At 42.9% G+C, this 20,318-nt stretch overlaps 1 protein-coding gene across 10 annotated transcripts in view; it reads left to right on the top strand.

Moving 5' to 3' along the window:
- The window catches only part of MTUS2 (microtubule associated scaffold protein 2), a 273,605-nt gene that overhangs the window by 234,679 nt on the left and 18,608 nt on the right, over window positions 1-20,318 (top strand). For all 10 annotated transcript variants that reach the window (XM_021541972.4, XM_077781450.2, XM_021541971.4 and 7 more), the window contains one exon: window positions 14,243-14,309. In XM_021541972.4, the coding sequence (XP_021397647.3) occupies window positions 14,243-14,309 (67 nt within the window). The remainder of the gene's footprint in view (window positions 1-14,242; window positions 14,310-20,318) is intronic.

The raw sequence follows: 20,318 nt of genomic DNA, 5'->3' as shown, positions 1-20,318 counted from the left end.
ATGCAGCTTCCTACAATCACTTCTCACGCATCATAACTTCAGAAGGTGGTGTGGTTATTATAATGATTTGAGAAAATTTATAATTTATTATTTATTAAAACCAGGTCTAACTACAGAGGACTTAGTATAAATTATGCATTTCTAAAATGACTTCTAAAAATCATCTAAGCTATGTTTTCTTTATGTAAAAACTTCCCAAGCCCACAACTGATAGTTTGAATTCTCATTAGTCGTTTTAAGTACAGTTCCTCTCAGCACAGTACTGAGAATTGTTCCAATAGGAGAAGCTTGGTCCATGTAAATCTGCTGGAATATTTTGCCACTGACATTACTGTCATAGAATGTCAGCACTTGTGCCTTGCTCTGCTTGGCCTCAAAGTACAGCAGCTTGAAGTTGTCATTGGCTTTGGCCCAGAGTAATTCGGGATTGACAGAGAGAAGACCTGCTTGTTGGGAGAAGGGAATATTTCTCTGCAAAGTTGATTTAAGAAAATGGCCATCTGCTTGCAGCTACTCAGAGGTCTGGAATTTAGATAGAGCCTTGCAGGGGATGTATTCCTAAGTAGAGAGCAGGTGAGGAGTTCAGTGAAAACATGCATTTTTCCTTGTGATCTTGGTGCATAAATGATATTTCATATGAGGAAATATGAACTCTCTCACAGCAAGAGCCAATTCATTTGGAATGCTTACTTTGTACTGTTCCAGACACCAAGAACTAGAAAATATAGTACTAAAGCATTGTTCTCTCATGAATTTTAATCCATGGCCTTGCAAGCTACTGACACTAAAATAAATGTAAGGCTACGCTAGCAGAAATAACAAAACTATGAAGGAGCACTGTTTAGATCCTCACATTCTTTTTATATGAGAACTGAATTAAAAAAGGAGTCATCTGGCTGGGCTCTCTCACTTGAGAAACAGAGGACATGTAGCTCGTGTTAATTTGTTAAATTCTAGAGTAAACATTCTATTTATCCAAATATGCAACAGCATAATTGGATAGTTGAAAAACTATATTAAAAAACATTTGTTTCCATATACGTTGCTTGAGGATCATTAAAACCTCATGGTACTGAGTAATGCACAAAATGTGAAACCTCACTGTAAATCCAAGGGAAATTGCCATTCTGGGGCCATCTGGCATGACTTTCAGCTCTAGCTGAGTCATCTCACAAACTCATTTCTGACTGCTCATGGCCTCAGAAATACCCAAATGACTGTTACATTTTCTGAATTATTATTTTTTAAAGTTAGTCAAGAACAAAAATAACAACCCTGACCTGGAAAATAATGAACCACGTGTGTATGTCTGAAGAGCAATGTGGAGAACTGTGCTGCTGATGAGAGAGCTGTGTCAGAGAAAACTTGTAATGCACCTCCACTCCAGCAAGGAAAGTGAAGTGTAATAGTGAATGTATTTGCTTTTCTTATTTCCACTGTAGTTTTAAGTCTGAGATTAGGGTTCAGGATTCCTGTGACAGGATTCTTCTCCTGGCTAACAGCAGAGTGTGGATTCCATTCCTTGTCCTAAAAAGTTGGCCCTATGTTAGTGAAGTTGACTCTCCCCAAATTCAACACTTTATCCCTGCTTTAGTTTTAACCCCCATCTGATTCAGTGCCTAAACGCTTGTGGGACTATAAGGAAGGAAGCTGGGACAAAACAAGTGACCAGGAGAGGGGAATATTAAAACATTTCCTTTGACAGCAGCAATCATCTTCATTGCTTTCAAGTACTCACAGAAATATAATGTGGCTGGCAATTTCAATAAGCGAAATTGGAAACAGCATTTAGGACTAATTGAGACGGTTTTCAAATTATGCTGCTTGCAGAATTGAAGAATTAAAAATACTGTCAATAAATCAATTTCAGTATTTGAGGCCAATGTTTGGCTTATTGAAAAATAGATTCAGTTTCCCCACTTGTCTGCAACTCTGTCAGTATACTCAGCTTCCCTCTTGTAGGTATCAAAATTCTGATAAAGTCCACCTGCATGTTCTGTCACACAAACTATAACAGTGTTAGAAGAGAGCACAGAGAAATACGTTGTGATAATCACATAAAGTGTGCTGGATGTCCCTTCTCCTTGCCTTGCTCTCATCTTTGGCACACCACTCAATCATTTTCTGAGCCTCCTGTTCAAAATGCATTGCTGGAATAGCGTTGTCCTATTCTGCCTCTGCACTGCCTTAGACAAAAATCCTGCCCGCAGTGAATGCCGCCAGCCAGACTTCTCCTTTTGCCGTCCTTTGGCCGTGCTTAATGTCGGTGTCACGGTCGCCTCCCGCTGTTGACTGCAGAAAATGCCAGGAGGTGGTAGCTGCCGATAGCCTGACTTACCCATCACTCTCCAGAGCTGAGACATTTCAGACCTTGCAGTGTCTCAGTTATGCACCAGCTCCTCTGCATCTTACTCGCACGTCTCTCCTCATTCCTGCACTCTCCTGTTCCTTGTCTCCCTTCACCACTGCACGTCCCTTTGTCCTCTGAAATGCCACTTGCATACAGTCTTTCCTTTCTCCTAAGTCTCATCTCTTTTTTCGAATCTGTACTTTTGTTTCTTTACCAGGTGAAGAAGTTTTTGAACTTTTGGTATGCCTCATCTCAGCCTTCTTTCCCAGTTATCTCTCTCTGTATTCCCATATTGCTGTCCTCAGTCTCCTTGGTCCTCACCACTAACCGCTGTTTCCTTCACCTTTCTCCTCACTTCTTTTGTTTATTTCCATAAAAACTGGATACTACCCTAGCAGTTTATTCTTAGAGCTGGCATTTGCATCCCTTCATATTCCCTGTACTGTCTTTTGCTGCTCATGCCCTCAGAGTGATATCTATTCAAATTAAATGAAATATTTGTTTGACATACTTCGCATGCTATGCCCCTCAGCAAGCCTTTCCAGCACTTCATAAAGAATGAATAATATGCAGTTCCCTTGAGGATTCTGCTGCTCTGGGACATGAAGCTTTCCCCAGTCTTCAGTTCTGTTTTTCCTTCTCCATGGATCTCCATCTTCACACTTTGCCATATCTTTGCTGTGAAAATCCAGGGAAAGTACTATATCTCTCGCAAGAAGGTTAGCCAGCCTCCATAAAATAGGGAAACATTGGATACTAATGGTTCGGAATTAAAATCTTCCTATATATGTCAGAATACATGTATAGAACCCTGATGGTTTATTGTTTATTCTCTACAGAGCAGGGTGTATGCAGTGGTACAAAATTACCATTATGGTGCTAAAGAGAAAAATGTGTCCCATTTGGGGATCACAGTAAATTATAAAATATGGCTAATTTATCTCTCCGTAACTCTCCCAATTTAGTTCAGATAGATGTAAAATATTGGAATTGCTTGGGCAGTAAATAGGAATTATATTATGTGCATCGTGGAGGAAAGCATTTATTCTGTCACTGTAGGGAAAAACTGCTGCCCATGGTGCCTCGTAACAATTAGAATAGGTTGTTTATAGACTAAGCCACTCCTCTGGGACATTTGGGAGCATGTAGGTGTCCTCCTTGGCCTTTAATTACCTAAGAGCCTTACCCTGTCAAATGCTAACTACATTGTGTTTCCACTGAAGTCAATAAATATCATAAAACATACCCCATTAAGTTGGTTGTTTTGTGCAATTACTTTTATATTTTAAAATCTAATTTTATCAGACTTCTTTCCTCTTATATTTGTTGCTAATCCTATATGTAAGGAACACCTTTCTTTGTGGAACTTACCTATATTTTCTCTTGCCAATAATGAAACAAAAACACAGCTTTTATGAAGAATGCTTTTTTAACTAACAGTGCAGATTTTCCCAGCCCATGTTAATCTCTGTCTTATCCACAGACTTTTTCATTTTGCCTTGAAGGGAAATGTGAGCAAGATCTGTTGGGACAGAGCTCCATGCAAAGCAGTTTGGCAGAGGCACCTTCACATTCTGGGTGTGGACCATCAGCAAAATCCTTAGCAATATATTGGTGACAATGCACAGACAAGCAGTATTGCATGGAAAGGAAAGGCTAGCAAAGTTCATTCTGGGTCATTAAATCCAGACCCTCCCTGTTGCCAAACCCTATAACTTCTTCCCTATAATGATCGATTTTCAACTTGAAAGTCATTATATTTTCCTGTTTCTACCAGAGGACTGTTTCAGAATCTCTTGTGATTTAGGTATGCCCAAGTTCACACCCTTTTATCCTTACATAAATACATTTTTTGACTTGAAGTACTTCTGCCTCTCTTAGTGTTCTCCCTACATTTATAAATGCTGTAATTTTCCAACTTTGCTGTTGTTTTCTTATAAGAAGCAGATGTGTATTTACATGGCACCCCTCCAGTGGTTTCAGCTATATATTCCCTGCCTCAGAACTGTTATCCCTCAAACATGGGGAACTAAAACTGTGTGAGGGTTCAGGTGAGATCTCTCTGTGGCTTTTCTTAAACCATTTAAACTTCCCTCTAAGTGTTTACTAGAACCTTTACTAGGTTGTGTTTGCTTTATTCAGATCTCTACAGTAGACATCATTCTTATTCATCCAATGACTGGATAAGCAGCACAGGTTTTTGCTGTTATTTCCAGCTGATGAGTTTCCATCTTCTACTCAAATTTTCTGTTATTTGTCCCTGTGATTGCTAACTTGGACTGCTCATTATTCTATATTTCTTATAATGACTGCCCCTATAGCCCTAAATAGCATTCAGCTTGACAAGCCTGGTGTTTTAACTCATCCCTTGATGGACAGTGCATCCCAGCATCACATTAGCATTCACTAGTATTTTACCAGGGTCAAAAGTAAACAATGTAACTTGCCCCCAGGATTGATTCTTTGAACAGCTCTATTCATTATCCCTACTCAGCCCAATAGTTCCATTTACTGCAACTCCTTGACATTTCCCCCAAAGGCCTCCTCCCCACTTAACACTTCTTCAGCAACTCAAATCTTTCCCAGCCTGATGGTCAATGTTTTGTTTGGCACCACATGGTCACTTGGTCCCCAGTAGGTGGGAGTTACATATTACCCTTATCTAAAAATATCAATTCTTTCAGTGTACAGAGGCAGCAGTCTGCACTGGTGTGGATCTATCTGCCTTTGGTGCTCTGTTGTGCTTAACAAGGTGCTTTTAAAATATTATTCCTCTCAGGATTTGATCTAAGTGCCACATGCCACAGAAATCAGGCAGATGGCCCTAGCAGTTTAAAATTAAGAATCAATAATTGAAAAACCTTGTTTTGAACCAGCTGCTTAAAGTGCCAGTTCTCATAGAATTTGGGTATAGGTGTTGGCTTCTCCTTGGATGTGCCTGCTTTGCTGACTGCTTTGCTCCTGTCTCAGTTATGTTCATTTCCCTTTATATATCCTTAATTCTCAAGGCATTGCTGCCTTCAGGTGTGTGCTCAAAGCCCTCCACATAGTAACCATGTCAGCATGCTGCCACCACAGAGACCCCTCCTAAATTCTTTCTTCATCCTCCTCATTTATGCATTTGACTGAGGAACTGCTCTTTAAAATAGGTTATATTTTCCATTTGCTTTCTTAACTTTGGTCTTTTCTCACTTTAATTCTACACACCTTGACCTGAAAGACGAGGTTTAATTCAAACTGAGTTTAGTCTCACTTTCTCCAAAAGGATCTAAGCTGACTAAAGAGCCCAGCAGCTCTCCCAAGAACATCCTTATCCCTTATCAATCCTAAATCATCCTGTGGTACCTCAATTCACCCTTGCTGGAAGGAACAGATGATTTCTGCTTAATTTAATTTTCACTTTCATATTTTCTCTTCCATTTTAGTGCTTAAGTGGTACTGAAGTCATGCATAGACCTTGCTAGCTAATCTGTACCATAGATTTATAATCATGTGCAAGCAGCAAATCTCCAATTCTTAGCAAAGCAGTTGAAGATGAGTTCTTCATTTTAAAAGCATAACAAAATTAATCGTGACTGGGCTTTATTTTCCCTGCCTGACAGTCAGACGTGGATCTAAATACTGTAGTTCTAACAGCCAGCTCAGAGAAATGGACATGGTGATTTTCCTACAAGTGGTAATGTAGGGTTTTTTTATGGCAATTAAAAAGTTTCCAATTGGGATTTGGGCTGTAAAAGACCCAAATTACAGATTTCAGGTTGTGTGGCAAAAAAAAAGAAGCTCCTACAGTGAAGAAGTGAAGATGAAATTATTTCATCATACAAGGATGTCTCTTTGTACCTCTATTCTGTAGCTCTTCAGTAGCCAACCAAATTAATTTTCAGATGCTGTAAAGAAAGTTAGATCTTGGACACAAACGTTATAAGACATGTATTTGGGGAGCAATTTTAAATTTGGTTTGGTGTTTGGGTTTGGTTTTTTGTTTGTTTGTTAGGTGGGGTTTCTATGTTGTTGGCTTTGTTTGTTTGTTTTTAATTACCTGACTGTGATATTCTAAAACTTTAGTTGAAGTCCTGGCAGGGCTGAGGAAGAGAAAGAGAGATAATAATAAGTTGACATAAACTGAAGTTACCTGAGAATTTAAATGTAATATAACACAGTTTTGTTGGACATTCTTTTTGGCTCCTACTATTTTTAAAACGACTTTGTGCATCACCAGTCACAGTTCATCATACAACATTTAAACAAACATTTAAACAAAAACATCTGTCCAGAGAAGCACAGACCTGAGCATCTCTCCCACCAGAAGGCAGAGCTGTTCAGCAGTATGGGCAATGTCACTTTTCTTTATGTTTGATATTGATTTGGCTTTCAGGAAAATAGTTGTTTTCAGGTTTAAACAGTGGACACAGAACAAATAACACCTCAGGTGTGAGTCATTGAAGTCTTTTGCCTTTTCCCAGCATTGTCTTTAACGTAAATTGTTAGCGGAAAATTGTTATGTAAATATGCCATGCCAAAGGCAAAAGCCCAGAAGAAATGAGACTGCTGCAGCTCCATGTCCTGGGTCCGGCTAAGAAAATGTGTTCCCAGGGGGCAGACTGATACAGACCGGGAATACACAGCACACCCGTGTGTATAGGCAGCTTAAGGTTTAGGTTACATGATGTAAATACATATATACGTGGCCAGCCCTTGAGAATTTACAGAAGTCTCTGAGTACGTTGCAGAGATTTTGTTTTTGCCATTACGAAGAGCCACCGAGGTCCAGTGGCTGTTGATGGTCCTCACCATTTAAATAAACGACTTCAGGGAAAGTCCTTTCAGGGAGATTAGAGTGTCTCGGGGAGCGGGGTGTCCCCGCGGCCCGCGGACGAGCTGGCGGCCGGTGCCGCAGTCTGGAGCTGCGCCCGGCCCCGCGGAGCCGCGCGGCGCTGCGCTGGCCCGGGGACGCGCCGGCAGAGCCGCGCAGAGCCGCGCAGAGCCGCGCAGGACCTCGGGGCAGCCGTGCCCGGCCGCAGATCCCGCACAGCGGCCGGGAAGGGCCCCGTGCGGCGGAGCCGGGAGCGGATTTGGGAGCGCTGCGGGCCGGCAGCCGCGCCGGCAGCCAGCCGGGACGCGCTCGGCTTAAAGGCGCCGTCCGAGCGGGTGCGCAGGACGGGGACCGCGCTCACCAGCGGCCGTGGATGCGGCGCGAAGAAGAGAACCCAGCGGCGCCCCGGCTGAGAGCCCAGGCGCAGTCTCGGGTTTCAGCGCCTCTGGGCTGTCGCTGCGAAGTTCCCAGCCCCGTCCCGGCAGCCGCCCGCCCCAGCACTTCCCTGCGATGGCGCTGCTGGACGTGCCCTGCTGTGGGCAAGCCTTTGCCAGCCGGAGCAACCTTTTTCGGGAGAGGCCGGATCCAGCGGGCGAGCAGCGGTGCGCCGGCAGGGCGGGGAGCGAGCAGCGCTTGCCGGGGTCCGCAGCCGCCCGCCCCGCATCACCGGCCCTTCCCCGCTCCCGGCGCCGCGACCCCGGCCCCGGCATCCCCCGGAGCCCCGGGACGCATCAGGCTGACAAGTCCCCTTGTCTGGTCACGGCGCGCGGGGACGTGACATCCCTTTCTGACAGTGTCGCCGCCCGGGGCTCATCCTCCGGCTCCGGGCCAGGCTGGCGGCAGTCCGGCGGGTGTCGGTCCGGTGGGTGGCTGTCCTACCAGGATGGGCAAATGCTGCTCCACGTGTTTCCCCCCCTCTCTGTGCGAGGACGAGACGGTACTTTTGCCTCTTTTTTAAATCCTTGAGGGAAAGGGCAGGACGGTAGCCGTGATAGAGCCTGTGCTGCCGCTTCTCGCTGGGGTCGCTGGCGGATGCGCTTCCCGGGTGGCGGAGAGGGGAGCGATGCTCGGCTTGTTTGCAGTGCGCTGATCTCCCCTTCACCAGCGACAGGTCTAAGTGTCTCCTTCTCATGCACTGCAGTGCCTTACATAAGTTTATCCTGCAGTCTAAATTGAAGGGTTAGATACTCGGGAAACAAGGAGGGACTGCTGGCACCCTCTATAGCAGCAGTAGGTTTGATGTTTTGCTCTACTTTTCTTACATTTTTAATAGCCATGTGGAGTACGAGTTATGAAGGAAACTTGCAGAGAGTTTTAAAGTTTGAAGAGGGATTATTCAGCCTCTAGCTGTTCTAAAGTTTTGCATCTCCTACAGAGGAATGATCCTCCAGTCTAGGAGAAGTGAAACAAGATAAAACTACATGTTTTCTTATGTTTGTATGAATCTAAATCAAACACATTCCTAGGCACCAAAATGGGCCATGTAAGAAATGTCAGTAAGCAGAAGTAAGTAGACAGCTACTGGCAGCAGGAAAATAGCATGTGCAAGAGAAGTTGTGGGACACTTTGAACACATAGCATTTCCCATTATTCTTCTGGAAACTTGCCTGGGTCTTATGTACAGAAGAGTGAGAAAATGAATATATGCATTTAATTTGCTTAATAGGAAATATCTTGGCAGAAACATGTTTGTGCACCGTATTCTGTTAGAGTTTGGCTTTACGATATATTCGTATTACTCTATTAAATGAAAAACTGATAGTGTTTCCCATTTACCTAATAATAGTTCAAATATAGTTTGAGATATGCTACTAACCAGGTTAAGAAAAAATGTGTTGGTTAATATAAAACTCAGCAAAGTGCAGTCACTGTGGAATATGTAAGTGTTTGTAAACTTTAACCAAACTTTAACCTAAAGGGTTATGGAGAAGGATTACCTGACAGCCAGCATGATTGAACAACAATGTTTAAACATCTCTTTTTAAAGGAAGACTGAAGGTAATTTTGAATATCAGCTGCAGTGGGATTCAGTTATTGTTCCTACAGGTATCATCTGAAATATTGGTACAGGAGAATTCCCAATGTATATTATTCTCTTTCCAATTATAACACCTTGCCACAGGGAAGTCTGAATACATCACAACAGTGACTAAGCACCATTTGCAGGTCAGGGATTTTTTTATTATTATTTTGAAAGCTCTGCATAGAAGGCAGCTGTTCTGGAGGAGCAGTTTTAATAACAAGTGCCACAAAGCATCTGTGTGCAGAGAGTTTTTAGGAGATACTGTAAAGAATTGAGAAGTGTTTGTACAGTAGAGACACTGTAATGCAATATAAGCAAATATGTATGTTGGCAGAGTGGAGAGTCATGTCAATTTGGGAAGGTAACTCCAGGCTCCCATGTTTTCTTCCTAGCTGCTGCTGACTTCTTATATGGATCTGAACAATTTTCTGATGTTCCTTGCCTGATCTGACCCATTTCCATTTCTATGACAAATCTACTGTTACTTACCTATTTTTAAAAAGTACCTGGAGGTTTACGTAATTAGTATTTCTAGTTCAGTAGTACCTCTCAGTTAGATTGTAGCTCTCAGAGGAGAGACACTCTAAGACAAACCTCAAACCTGCCTCCCCATCCCTCAGTTATTCCTGGTCCAAGGTAAAATCTCGACTTGTCTCCCTGATGATGTTCCTTGAGGATGCCTACCTGTCATCTGAAGCTTCATGCAACTAAAGCAAAGGCTTTCATAGAACCACAGAATTACAGAATAGTTTGGGTTGGAAGGGACCTTTAAAGATCATCTAGTCCAAGACCACTGCAATGAGCAGGGATATCTTCAATGAGATCAGCTTGCTCAGTGCTCCATTCAGCCGCTGCCCACAAGCTTTCATCACTATTTCCTCTCTTAATCTGTTTGGGCAATGCCAGCATCTTGCCCATCCTCAGGTCCATATTATGACTTCTCCTACCAAGTTATTTTTCTAGGTCTTTGCATTTGGTTATATTTAAATTCAGCTGATTTTTTTCTGAGCTACACTGCTAGGTTTGGCCACTGTTATTTAATTGTACAAATTCCTGTTTCCTTCCTACACTTCTGCCTACCTGCCTGACTACCTGCCTTGTTTTCTGGAGCTGTTGCACCAATGTAGGTCATGCCTCAGTCCATCCTCAGCATGTTTTGAGTTGAATGGAGAACTCACATGTGCCATTTTTGTCTGTTTCACTTGCTGAAATGCTGTTCAACATCAAATCTTTCACTGGAGAAATATTGGGAGTCTGTATGCTTACAGAGTTGATGATAGGAAAAAGTGTTGATGCTGTGTCTTCTATTCAACAGAGCAGTAGGACAAACATATCATTATACCTGTTTTATTCTACATTTCTTTCTGTCTGAAGCGATGGGACGTTTTCCAGGCACAAGACTTAATCATTATGTTGCAGAGTTCAGGAATGAGGAAGAAGCATTTCTTCATCTCCATCATGAGTGTAATCTTATTTTATGAAAATTACTTCGCTATCTGAGTAATTTCTTGGGATGCAGCCAACAGAAGGCCTTTGTCATCATTTTTCTAAAAAGTAATGCAGTCCATCAAAAAGTACATGAAAAGTAAATGCTACATTTTAATTTGTGCAAAGCGCACTCTTTTGATTTCACATTTTGGGCATAAAACAAAAAGGGAATTCCAGATCATATCTCAGATCACATCAAGGCAATATTTTTATTTCCTTGCCATTTAATTGCTGCACTGGAAATGGCGGGTATTTGCACAATCTCCTTACAGGGTCTCTGATCTTTTCACCTACTGAAAACAGGTGTATACAGTCAATGAACCTTATTAAACCTAAGTTAGATTTGGCCCTTGGATGCTCACCCACAATGGCCCAACTCCAAGTGGTGACCTAGTAGAGAATCCCTGCTCCTTCGATACGCTGGGCTTTAATGGACACAAAACTCTTGGGAGGACACCTCAGCTCTTTGCTCTACTGCTTCTTACCCTGTCTTCTCTTTCAAATACTTAGTTGAGATAAATATTAATGAAAAATTATTAACCCAATGGGACATCCTCTTGGACTTGGTTTCTTATCCATTTGTTTTGGGGAAGTTTTCCTTGTGTGCTTGTGAATTTTTGAATTGCTTTGATGTTTTGACCGTGGATGTATAGGAATCTCAGCACTGAACATGGTAGCTTTACATTCCGAAGTCAGATCCAGATTTGCCCTACTGTAATGTTTGGTTTCCTTAGTGCTGGTATTCCCAGTTCCCTGGCTACACTGACGGTGGAGTGCTGCTTATCTGCAGAGCCACACTGATGACAACAAGCAGTTATGCATTGCTGTCATGTTTACAGTGTCGCAGGAACATGTGCAGGCCAAACCTATCATGTCACACTGACAAAGCAGGTTGCAATTTCAGAAGATGTCAGGGATTTGTGAGTTCACTGCACATCCAGGAAACTGTGAGGCTGATTTGATGATCAGCCAAAACTGCACCTCGCTTCTCTTCCACAAGAGGAAGATAAGGACTCGTGCTGCTGCTCTCCAGAAGAACCTTCTGAGAAAGAGGGACTGCTGGAGGCCTTGGCACTGAGGGCTACCCTTGCACATCTGATCTGCCAGGCAACATGAGGTCCCAAAGAGCAGACAGGAAGCTCTGACCAAAATAAAACACAATGCAAGAAGTACTGGCAGAGCAGTAAAATGACAGCAAAGGCATCTGAGCTGTGCTGATCTGGTTGCCTGAGGTAGCCCCAGGGGCTGCTCTGCTCTGGAAACCACAGCCCAGCATGGTGGGAGGCAGACATTAACCCCACTGCCCTTGTGGGTTGGTGTCCATGCTGGAGCTGGAGTTATGGGATAGCATTTTTAAGCTGGCACCACAGCAGTTCTCCACATTTTTAGAGAGGATCCCACCACCAAATGTCCTCAAGGGTAGGAAAAACCTTATCTAAGATAAAGCATTATGTAAAATGTAGAGCCTGTAATATTTCTTATGGGGAATCAAAGCTTTTCATGCTTTTCTCCAAAAAACATAAAAGTGGGATTTTTACGTTCTTTTAATTTTCCTCATGTTAAGAGAATAGTGACAATCCCACTGAGTTCTGCTTATCTGTAGGTGCTGGCATTGGTTTGTGCAGAGCTCCCTTGCTTTGATTGGCTTTTGTTTCAAAGAATGAGAACTGGTAATCTGAGTGGGTACTTCCCATCTGCAAGTCCTGCATCCAGTGTAACCCTGAGCACCCACCTTCAAGGGCACCAGGCCTGGCAGTCTGTCAAAGCACTTCTGAAAATGACTCCAGTGAGCTAAACAGACCATATGGGCAGATGCAATGATATTCTCCAAAAGTGGGGGAACCTTACTCCTGTAAGGCTGCTAGTTTGGGAATCTAATTGTTTAGATTGTTTTTTTTAATATATCTGGCTGTATTTATCTGGACTTTTTTATTTTCCTGTAACTTTTTGACTAATTAGGAAAAAGAAGTCCCTAAGAATCCACATGATTTTATTCTGAGCCTAATGCAGTTGGTCAGGACTGGACACTGCAGTCCTGGCACACAGCCCCCTGTGCATTACTCAGCAGGATATGGAGCCAGGAGGACTGACTGGAGGAGCCAGGCCTTGCATTCCTGGCTTCTTCCCATAACTGAGTAAGAAAGATGCCCACATCATATGAGTCTCCCCAAGCCTTCAAGGCTCTCAAATCAGTTCAGTTTATCACTCCATTTGCAGCAAACTTTCTGGAAAGGGTGTCATTTGGATCTGGTGGAAACCATCCCAAAAGGACAATATGTAAAGGATTAATTCAAATTCCAGATTCCATTATTCTGGTATTACCAGAAATAAAGTTGTGTTACTTCTCTTAAAAGAGTTAAAAGTTAAGTGCAGGAAAAATACACAGAAACATTAAGTTCCAATTTTTTTTTTCCACTTTCATTTCTGTAATATAGATCTGAATTGCTATCTTATCTGCTATGTATCCTGCAGCCAAACTAATCCTGTCTATGCCCTAGATTTTTATTAGCCTTGCTTGCTCAATACAGAAGGATTTGGTTTCTAGGACTCCTTTAAATTCAATTTACTACTGTAGTGCTTTTTCTCTTGAATATGATTTTTCTTTAGTGTCCTTTAAGGATTCTTGACCTTTTCTTACCCAGGACATATTTATAGTAACCTGATCTAGTTTTATTAATCATTAGTGGTCTTCCCAGCAGGGTACTTTCCTTGGTCTTCTTTCTAATATGATTCATGATACATCCCAGTTTAAAGTGCCCATATGATTGAACCACTATGCTGGGATTTATTGTACTAAATCAGCCTCCAGTGGATAGAGATAAGAATTTTGTCAGTTTGCACATCACTAGTCAGATATCTGCTGTCAAAGTCCTTGCACTTTGGTAATAACACCTTAACACTGCTCATGTAAATACATTTTCATTTTCCTTTAGCCAATTCATCCATTTTACTCCTTAAATATTCAGATTTATTTTGAGACTAGTCAAAGAAAGAAGCCCTAATAAATAAAATCACAGAAATAGATGTGGAGATAGGCATGAACATCAGGTGATTGGTGGTGTTTGTATGGGAATGCTCACCATGCATAAAATTGTGTGAATACAGCAATCTGCTCTGTAAGTTTGACTCTGTGAGCAGATTAATACAATTGGAGGTGGTTAAAGGTAGGCTTAAATGGAAGAAAAAATTTAACAGTTTTAATAAATCCATATTGTACATGCAGTCCAGCCATAAATGATACACAGACTGACCACAAAATTATAAAAAAATACAGATGTATTTTTAGACAGATAGGTGTTAATAGCGTATTCTGCACTGTTGTGTGCACGTGACTGTGTGTACATGTACTTGTTGACATACAAAGTACTTGTAGCCTAAGTTTGATTTAAAAACTGAGTGAGTTCATTTTTAATCCCACTCCCCCCCTCCCCCACAAAAAAAAAAAAAAAAAGAAAAAAGGTACTATGAGGAATCAGTCTAATCTGCTTTACTAAATGAACATGTGAAAGTGCTTATCTGGGATAAACCTGGATACTATACATATTTCTCTCTCTTTTTCCTTAAACAGAATGAAAATGCCCTTGTGAAAATGAAGGAGTTAGGAATCGAGCTTGCAAAGATCAGGGAGGAAGTTGGTAAGTAGTACAAGAAAAGTAACAACAAAGTGATTTTCTCACTTTACATGAAAGCAGTTATTATGATTCCCTTTGACCTGATCCTGGGGAACTTCCATACATGTGATGAAGTGTTTTCTGAAGCGCACTGGCCAAGGGTTTTGTGACTTTGCAGGGAACTTTGATTTCACGTCTTTGCTGTGCAGATGAGTTCATCACCACACACTGGAGCAAGTTGGGCATCATCTTTGTTAAACAAATTGTTCTCCATAAATCCATAGCTTCTGTGCTCAAACACCAGCACTGCTGAGCAGAAAGCACAGTGTGATGAGAACTGGGAGCTTGGGACCATTGCCCAGTGACTGGGAATGCATCATCTTATGAACATTGCTGTGTTTTGCAGTTCAGCTACAAACCAAAGGACACCAAGCTTGGAATTTGCTTGTTAATATCTCTGAGGTCTCTTCCTGGTTGAAAGACAGAAAGAGCAATGCCTCCTATTTGTATTGTGTATTCCCTGTATACCTGCATGCCCCTCTTCCTTTTTAGTTTCTGATCTAGACAGGAGAGAGAGTGTAAAAATACTGCCATTCCTAAGAGATAAGATGGGCTTTTGCTCTGGCTTCAGCCAACAGGCTGAGTACTTCTGGGCTTAAATCTCTCCAGAACGAGTGTGATGTTTGGTTCATCTACCTCAGGGCAAATGGAGAGCAGGACCACTGCATCAGGAGACACCCTGAGTACCAACTGGTGTTGAAGCCACTGATGAGTGGAGCTATGAACAGGGGAACTTCTCAGCTTTCCCTGCATGTGGGAGCCCAGTTCCTGGGTCACCCATTAAGCACAGATTGTGTCATGTGGTCAGAGCATGACATGGCCAGCAAGGAGGCTCAGGCCAAATGCCTGTGGGATAGGCAGAACTGCAGATCCTCCCTGTGCTTTTCCTTCACCTTGTCCATGACAGCCCACTTCAGAAAAGCTGAGCACAGCCCTTTTCAGATGCCCAATAGCTTGTGTTCCCTGCTTTGCTCCTCTGAAATGCTTTGGCTGATCATCATTTCATAGAGAGCTTTAGTGTCCTGATGGCCAGTGCATACTGCAGCAATAGTAAAACAGGTTTCCAGTTATTCCCTGATGCCTGCCTTCCTCCATCCTCTGCTTCTCTACAGCTCTTACAGAAAAGTTGCCACTGGTGCTTTCTTCAGGCAGGGCACATCTGAAGTTCTCAGTTCAATAGCCACTTCTCATTTGAAAGCCCTACCTCAATCTAGCAGGTTGGGTTTGCTCATTTTCCTGAGTGCTTTTTTAAGTGGCGGTGACATGGGAAGGAAAGAGAGGTTCGGTGCTGAAGAAAAAGAGCTCTGCTTCCATTTACACCATGTTTGTACAGCTGAAGTGAGTACAAATTCCTGGTGGTTTTGCTGGAAAAGAGAACTTTGCCAAGGGTATAACTGCATGTCAGTTTTGGGGTCACAGAGCAGCAACAGGAGATCACTGCTCTGCCTGCCCTTGCCACTGCCCTTGAAATGCAGCAATAGACACCTCCTCTGCACACAGCTGAGGCCTCATGGCATATGTGGGGACAGTTTTGGTAAGAACCACAGACACCCCAGAAGAGCAGCTTCAGCTGTACTGCTCCAGAAGGGAGATAAACTGTAGATGTGTATGGGCTTTCATCCTCAGAATGGGAAAAGATGGTGTGATAATAGAGTCCTTTCCTCAGTGGTCCTGTGGGCATGTGTAATGGAGAGGAGTCATTACAGGCCACCTCGTCCTCCCATCACTCTGGGAGACATGGAGATGCTGAGCAGAGGCTGTTTGAGAGTGACACAAGTGCCTGGTCACCTTCTTGAGAGAGGTAATCCTCTCTGTGCAACCCTGAGATTCAACATGGCCAGCTAGAAGTACTCCCACCAGGGATGAACAAAAAGATGAACATGTGCAGGTACTGCACTTCAGCAGAATGTGAAGTAATTAATTAGCAATAAAAATCTTAGTATGTATCCCTAGATATCCCTAGTATCCCAGGTCCCATATCCTATTACATATGAAAGGTAAATGACTATGCTTTCTCGTATAAGTCAAAAATTGCTGCACAGTCTGTTTTCCTTTGGTATAAAATTACAAAACTTAATTTTGTGAAACAACCAGTGTTTTAAAACTGTGGAGGAGGTGAAATGGTAAATGCCATGTACATGAGAGCATTTCTCATCAGTGCAGCTCTTTGCAGTCTCTAAAGCAGTTCAAGCTGAGGTTATTTGAGGAAAATACCACGCTCCAGCACGGTGTGGATTAATGGAGGCAGAGATCTCTGAGGTTTGCTTTTGGGGAAAGAGGTTTATTGGGGGTGCAGAAGGTTCTGCCTCGTGCTTCCAGACACAGCACGTGGCTGGGCCTGAGAGGGTGGAGGAGGGGAGAGACAAAAGGAGGGTCTAGGAGAGGGGAAGCTCCAAAGGAGGGGAAGTTCCAGGAGACGGGAAGAGGTTCCAAGAGACCACGTGGCCCCTCGAAGCCTCCTTATCAGGAGAGCTTCGAGGTGGGTTGGGATGAGGCATATCCAGTGGGGTTACATGCACTAATGTTTTAGGGGAGGGTACAGAGGTGTGGGATGAGCCCTTTTGCGGGGTGGGATGGAACAGTCCATTTTACCCCAGGACTCATCCGAAGGCAGGGGTGTCATCCGGCTAGCTGGGAGAACTGTTCTCATCCTAGCTGTATTATTTATGAACAATCATATTTATCTATCATCTGCAACAGTTATTCCTGCAGATGTGGGTGCTACTGGACACATGCAGCCCACCTATGCTATAGGAGAATTATTTTGGTCTCACTATCAGATGAATCAGTGTGTTGTACAATATTGTACATTATTTATGCAAATGAAGAATGAAACAGTCCTTTATTTGACAACAGCAATCTTGGGTGATTCTATGAAGAAATTCAGGGAAAATCAGAGCACATTAGTTTGACTACAACCAACCTCTAGTTCTGACTTGCCTCCATCACTTTAACAAGTAGTTTTTCATTAATTTAAAAATAACTAGTCCAGTTAAACAGCATGGGTGTTGGTCAGAAATTCATGATTTCTCATGTGTAAATTCACCATGTCAAACTCACTGATGCAAATGCCTGAACAAATCAGTAAAACAAGGCTGGACTAGCCAGTTTTGATACAGGCCGTGAGTCAAACACTTAGTTGTTTAGGCAATAGCTGTAATTCAGAGTTATAATTCAGGTGGTGAATGTGCTTGGTTTTCACTACATGCAGTCTTTAACTTCAACAGAAACTACAAGATTCTGCTATGCAAAGCAATGAAACTGCAACTGGGTTCTCTACCCACTGTTCAGAAAAGTTAGAATATGTGTTTAAGGAAAATTCTTGTGGTAAATAAAACCATTGCTGAAGCAATAGCACCAATGGACCATGTGTAAAAAATAGTTTAGGGAGACCTGCATCCTTCTGGAGCCAGGCAAAATATTGAGGTCAGACAACACTGTCCACTTTTGCCCCCAGCCCTCCTGTGAAAGTATCACACCACATCTGAAACCAGCATGGGTGAAATAGGAAAGTGATTCTCCCTTCCCAGTCCTGGGGAGGAATCTTGGCCTCTATAAACACTGAGGGACTTGTTATTTAAAGCCATAAGGTTTGCTCATGTATTTTACTAGAAACACCAAAGCTAGGAAAACATGACAAGCAATCGTTCTACACTCAAGAGACCGACCTTTATAAATTATAAATATAAGCACTTTTCAGCTGCAACACTGAGTCTCTTTCAGTAAAGAGATTTTGAATACCAGCTGTTTCCCTTCAATCTAGTGGAAATTAAATGTCAAAATTACCTGCTCCTTCACTGTCAGACCAGTGACGTGAAGTGTGTTGAGAGGAGGTATGGAGGTGCATAAAAAACCTAGACGAAGGAAAGGCAATGAGATGTCAAGTTTAAAATTTGTATTATCTGATTTCTCAAGCATTTCAAAGCCAAAGCCTTTGTGCTATCTCCTCCTGCATATGCTTCCCAGTCAGAGAACTCTTAACCTGAGTGCAGTAGCTGTGTGATTTGTCTGTGATTTTGGGGCCAAGTGTCAGGAAGAAGAGCCCATTTCTCATGTCAGAAGGAAACAGTCCCTCTGTAAGGCCACAAGACACCAGCCCCCAGTTCCCACAGAAGCTGCACTCCTGAATGCAAAGTGCCAGGGCTGGGGAGGCTGCACTGTGTCTGCAGCTGTGTGTGGTGGGGGAAGGAAGGTCAGTCCAGTAGTGACTTTTCCCTCACCTCCCCAGCCCAGCCTGAAGTGGGTTTTGCTCATCTGTTGCACACTCAGTGTTCAGGGAGTAAGAAAGCTGCAGTAGCTGGTCTCATTTAACCCAGAACATTGTCATCCCAGGAAATGACACCTTGTGCCAGTCATTTCCCGCCTGTAAGCAGGAATGGAGATACCTACAGAGAAGGCAAAAGAAAACCAGGGTGCAACTCTCCAAAACAGACCAGTAATAGTTGTGCTCTGCTTGTCTTGTTCCATGTCAGTAATACATTCATATAACTTTTCAGAGTAATTTTTTTCTTCTTTTATACAAAAGTAGCTTGTTTTAACAGTATCCCTGTCTTGATGCCTGAAAGCTAAATTCACAATTTTCCAGCAGCATCAGTAGGTCATCTGTTCAGGCATCTGTTATGGGGTCCCTGCTGGAGATGGCCCAGCTGTTTCACCAGGACCACACAGCTGGCTCCAGCAGGGCAGGCTCACCCACCCTGGTTCCTGCTCCCCGGGCAGCAAAGCTGCAGACCCTTGGGTTCCACAGGTGTTGCCTTCTGCTATGTCTGTCCCAGGAGATCTAGGCCCAAAGGTCCCTCTCCCTGCTAAGAAGAGATTCAGTTTTCCCTTAACACTTCAGTCCCCAGCCTCATTTGTCTTAGTCTGAGACTTATGGTACAGATCACTCCTTCTCATTAGAGGTGTTTTCCTTTGGTATAAAATCACAGAACTAAATTTTGTGAAACAACCAGTGTTTTAAAATTTTGATCAGCAGAATGTGAAATTGTATAGGGCAAATTGCCTCATTTGCTGCCTCCAGTATCATTGTTGGGTGTATGGGGAACATGCCATGCAAGCTCACTTTTCCTACTTCCCTCTTCCCTCTATTTTGCACCTGCATCAGGGTCTGAACTGTGAAGAGTCTTGTATTTCAGATTACAGTATATGTTTCAGATGGACTTTCTGTTGGTTAGAGCACATTGTTTCATTTCCCAGCCCTCCCTGTGTGCTCAGTAATCACATTAGAGAGTCTGGAGAGAGATGGAGTTCATTACATCCCCTATTTAAAGCTTGAGTAAGTTTGAATTCTACTGAAGGCAGAGCTGCAGGCACAACCCCTCCTGTTTTGGGATCACTTTACATGCCAAAGAAAATAAAAAAGGAAAAGGCAAGAGAGAGAGTTTAGAGCTATAACCCATACTGCCAGAAGACAAGACATTCCAGCTAATGTGCTATTCCATTCTGGTTGTAGGGCAAGTGGGAAAGCTTTCTGTGTGCTGCCACTGAGGTGCTAAACTCACTGGTTTACTCTCTTTCCATAAGGAGCAGATAGCTTGATGGGGGATACAGTGCTCCAGAAAATATCAGGATCAGAACAGGAGCCCAGCAGTGCTCATCTGTCTGGACATACTGAGCAAGTCTGGTGTCCAGTAAGTGTGGAAGCAGAGTTCTAAACAAAGTGAAAAATAGTTATGTGGAGAAGGGAATGGTTAGCTTGTGTGTCAAACTACCTTGGCATAGGTGCACCCAACATAAGCTGCGGGTACAGCACTGGTAACTTGGACAAATTGTTATCCTGAGAAAAATGAGCACAGTCTGACACTGGAGTAGAAAGAGGCAGGAAGATACAGATATTGAACAAATATGTTGTCATAGGATAAATATGGGTTTGAAGCATTCAGCAGGGAGACAGCTGCTCCCAGTTCTCTGACTTGCAGTGCCGTACTGGTCTGTGCATGGCACGCGCATTTTGAAAGGCAAGGGAAGGATAAA

This window comes from Lonchura striata, chromosome 1 (assembly GCF_050655825.1).
Source record: "Lonchura striata isolate lonStrDom1 chromosome 1, ASM5065582v1, whole genome shotgun sequence".
Taxonomy (NCBI): Eukaryota; Metazoa; Chordata; class Aves; order Passeriformes; family Estrildidae; genus Lonchura; species Lonchura striata.
Note: the sequence above shows the minus strand (reverse complement) of the source record. Positions and strands in the feature narration are given on the sequence as shown.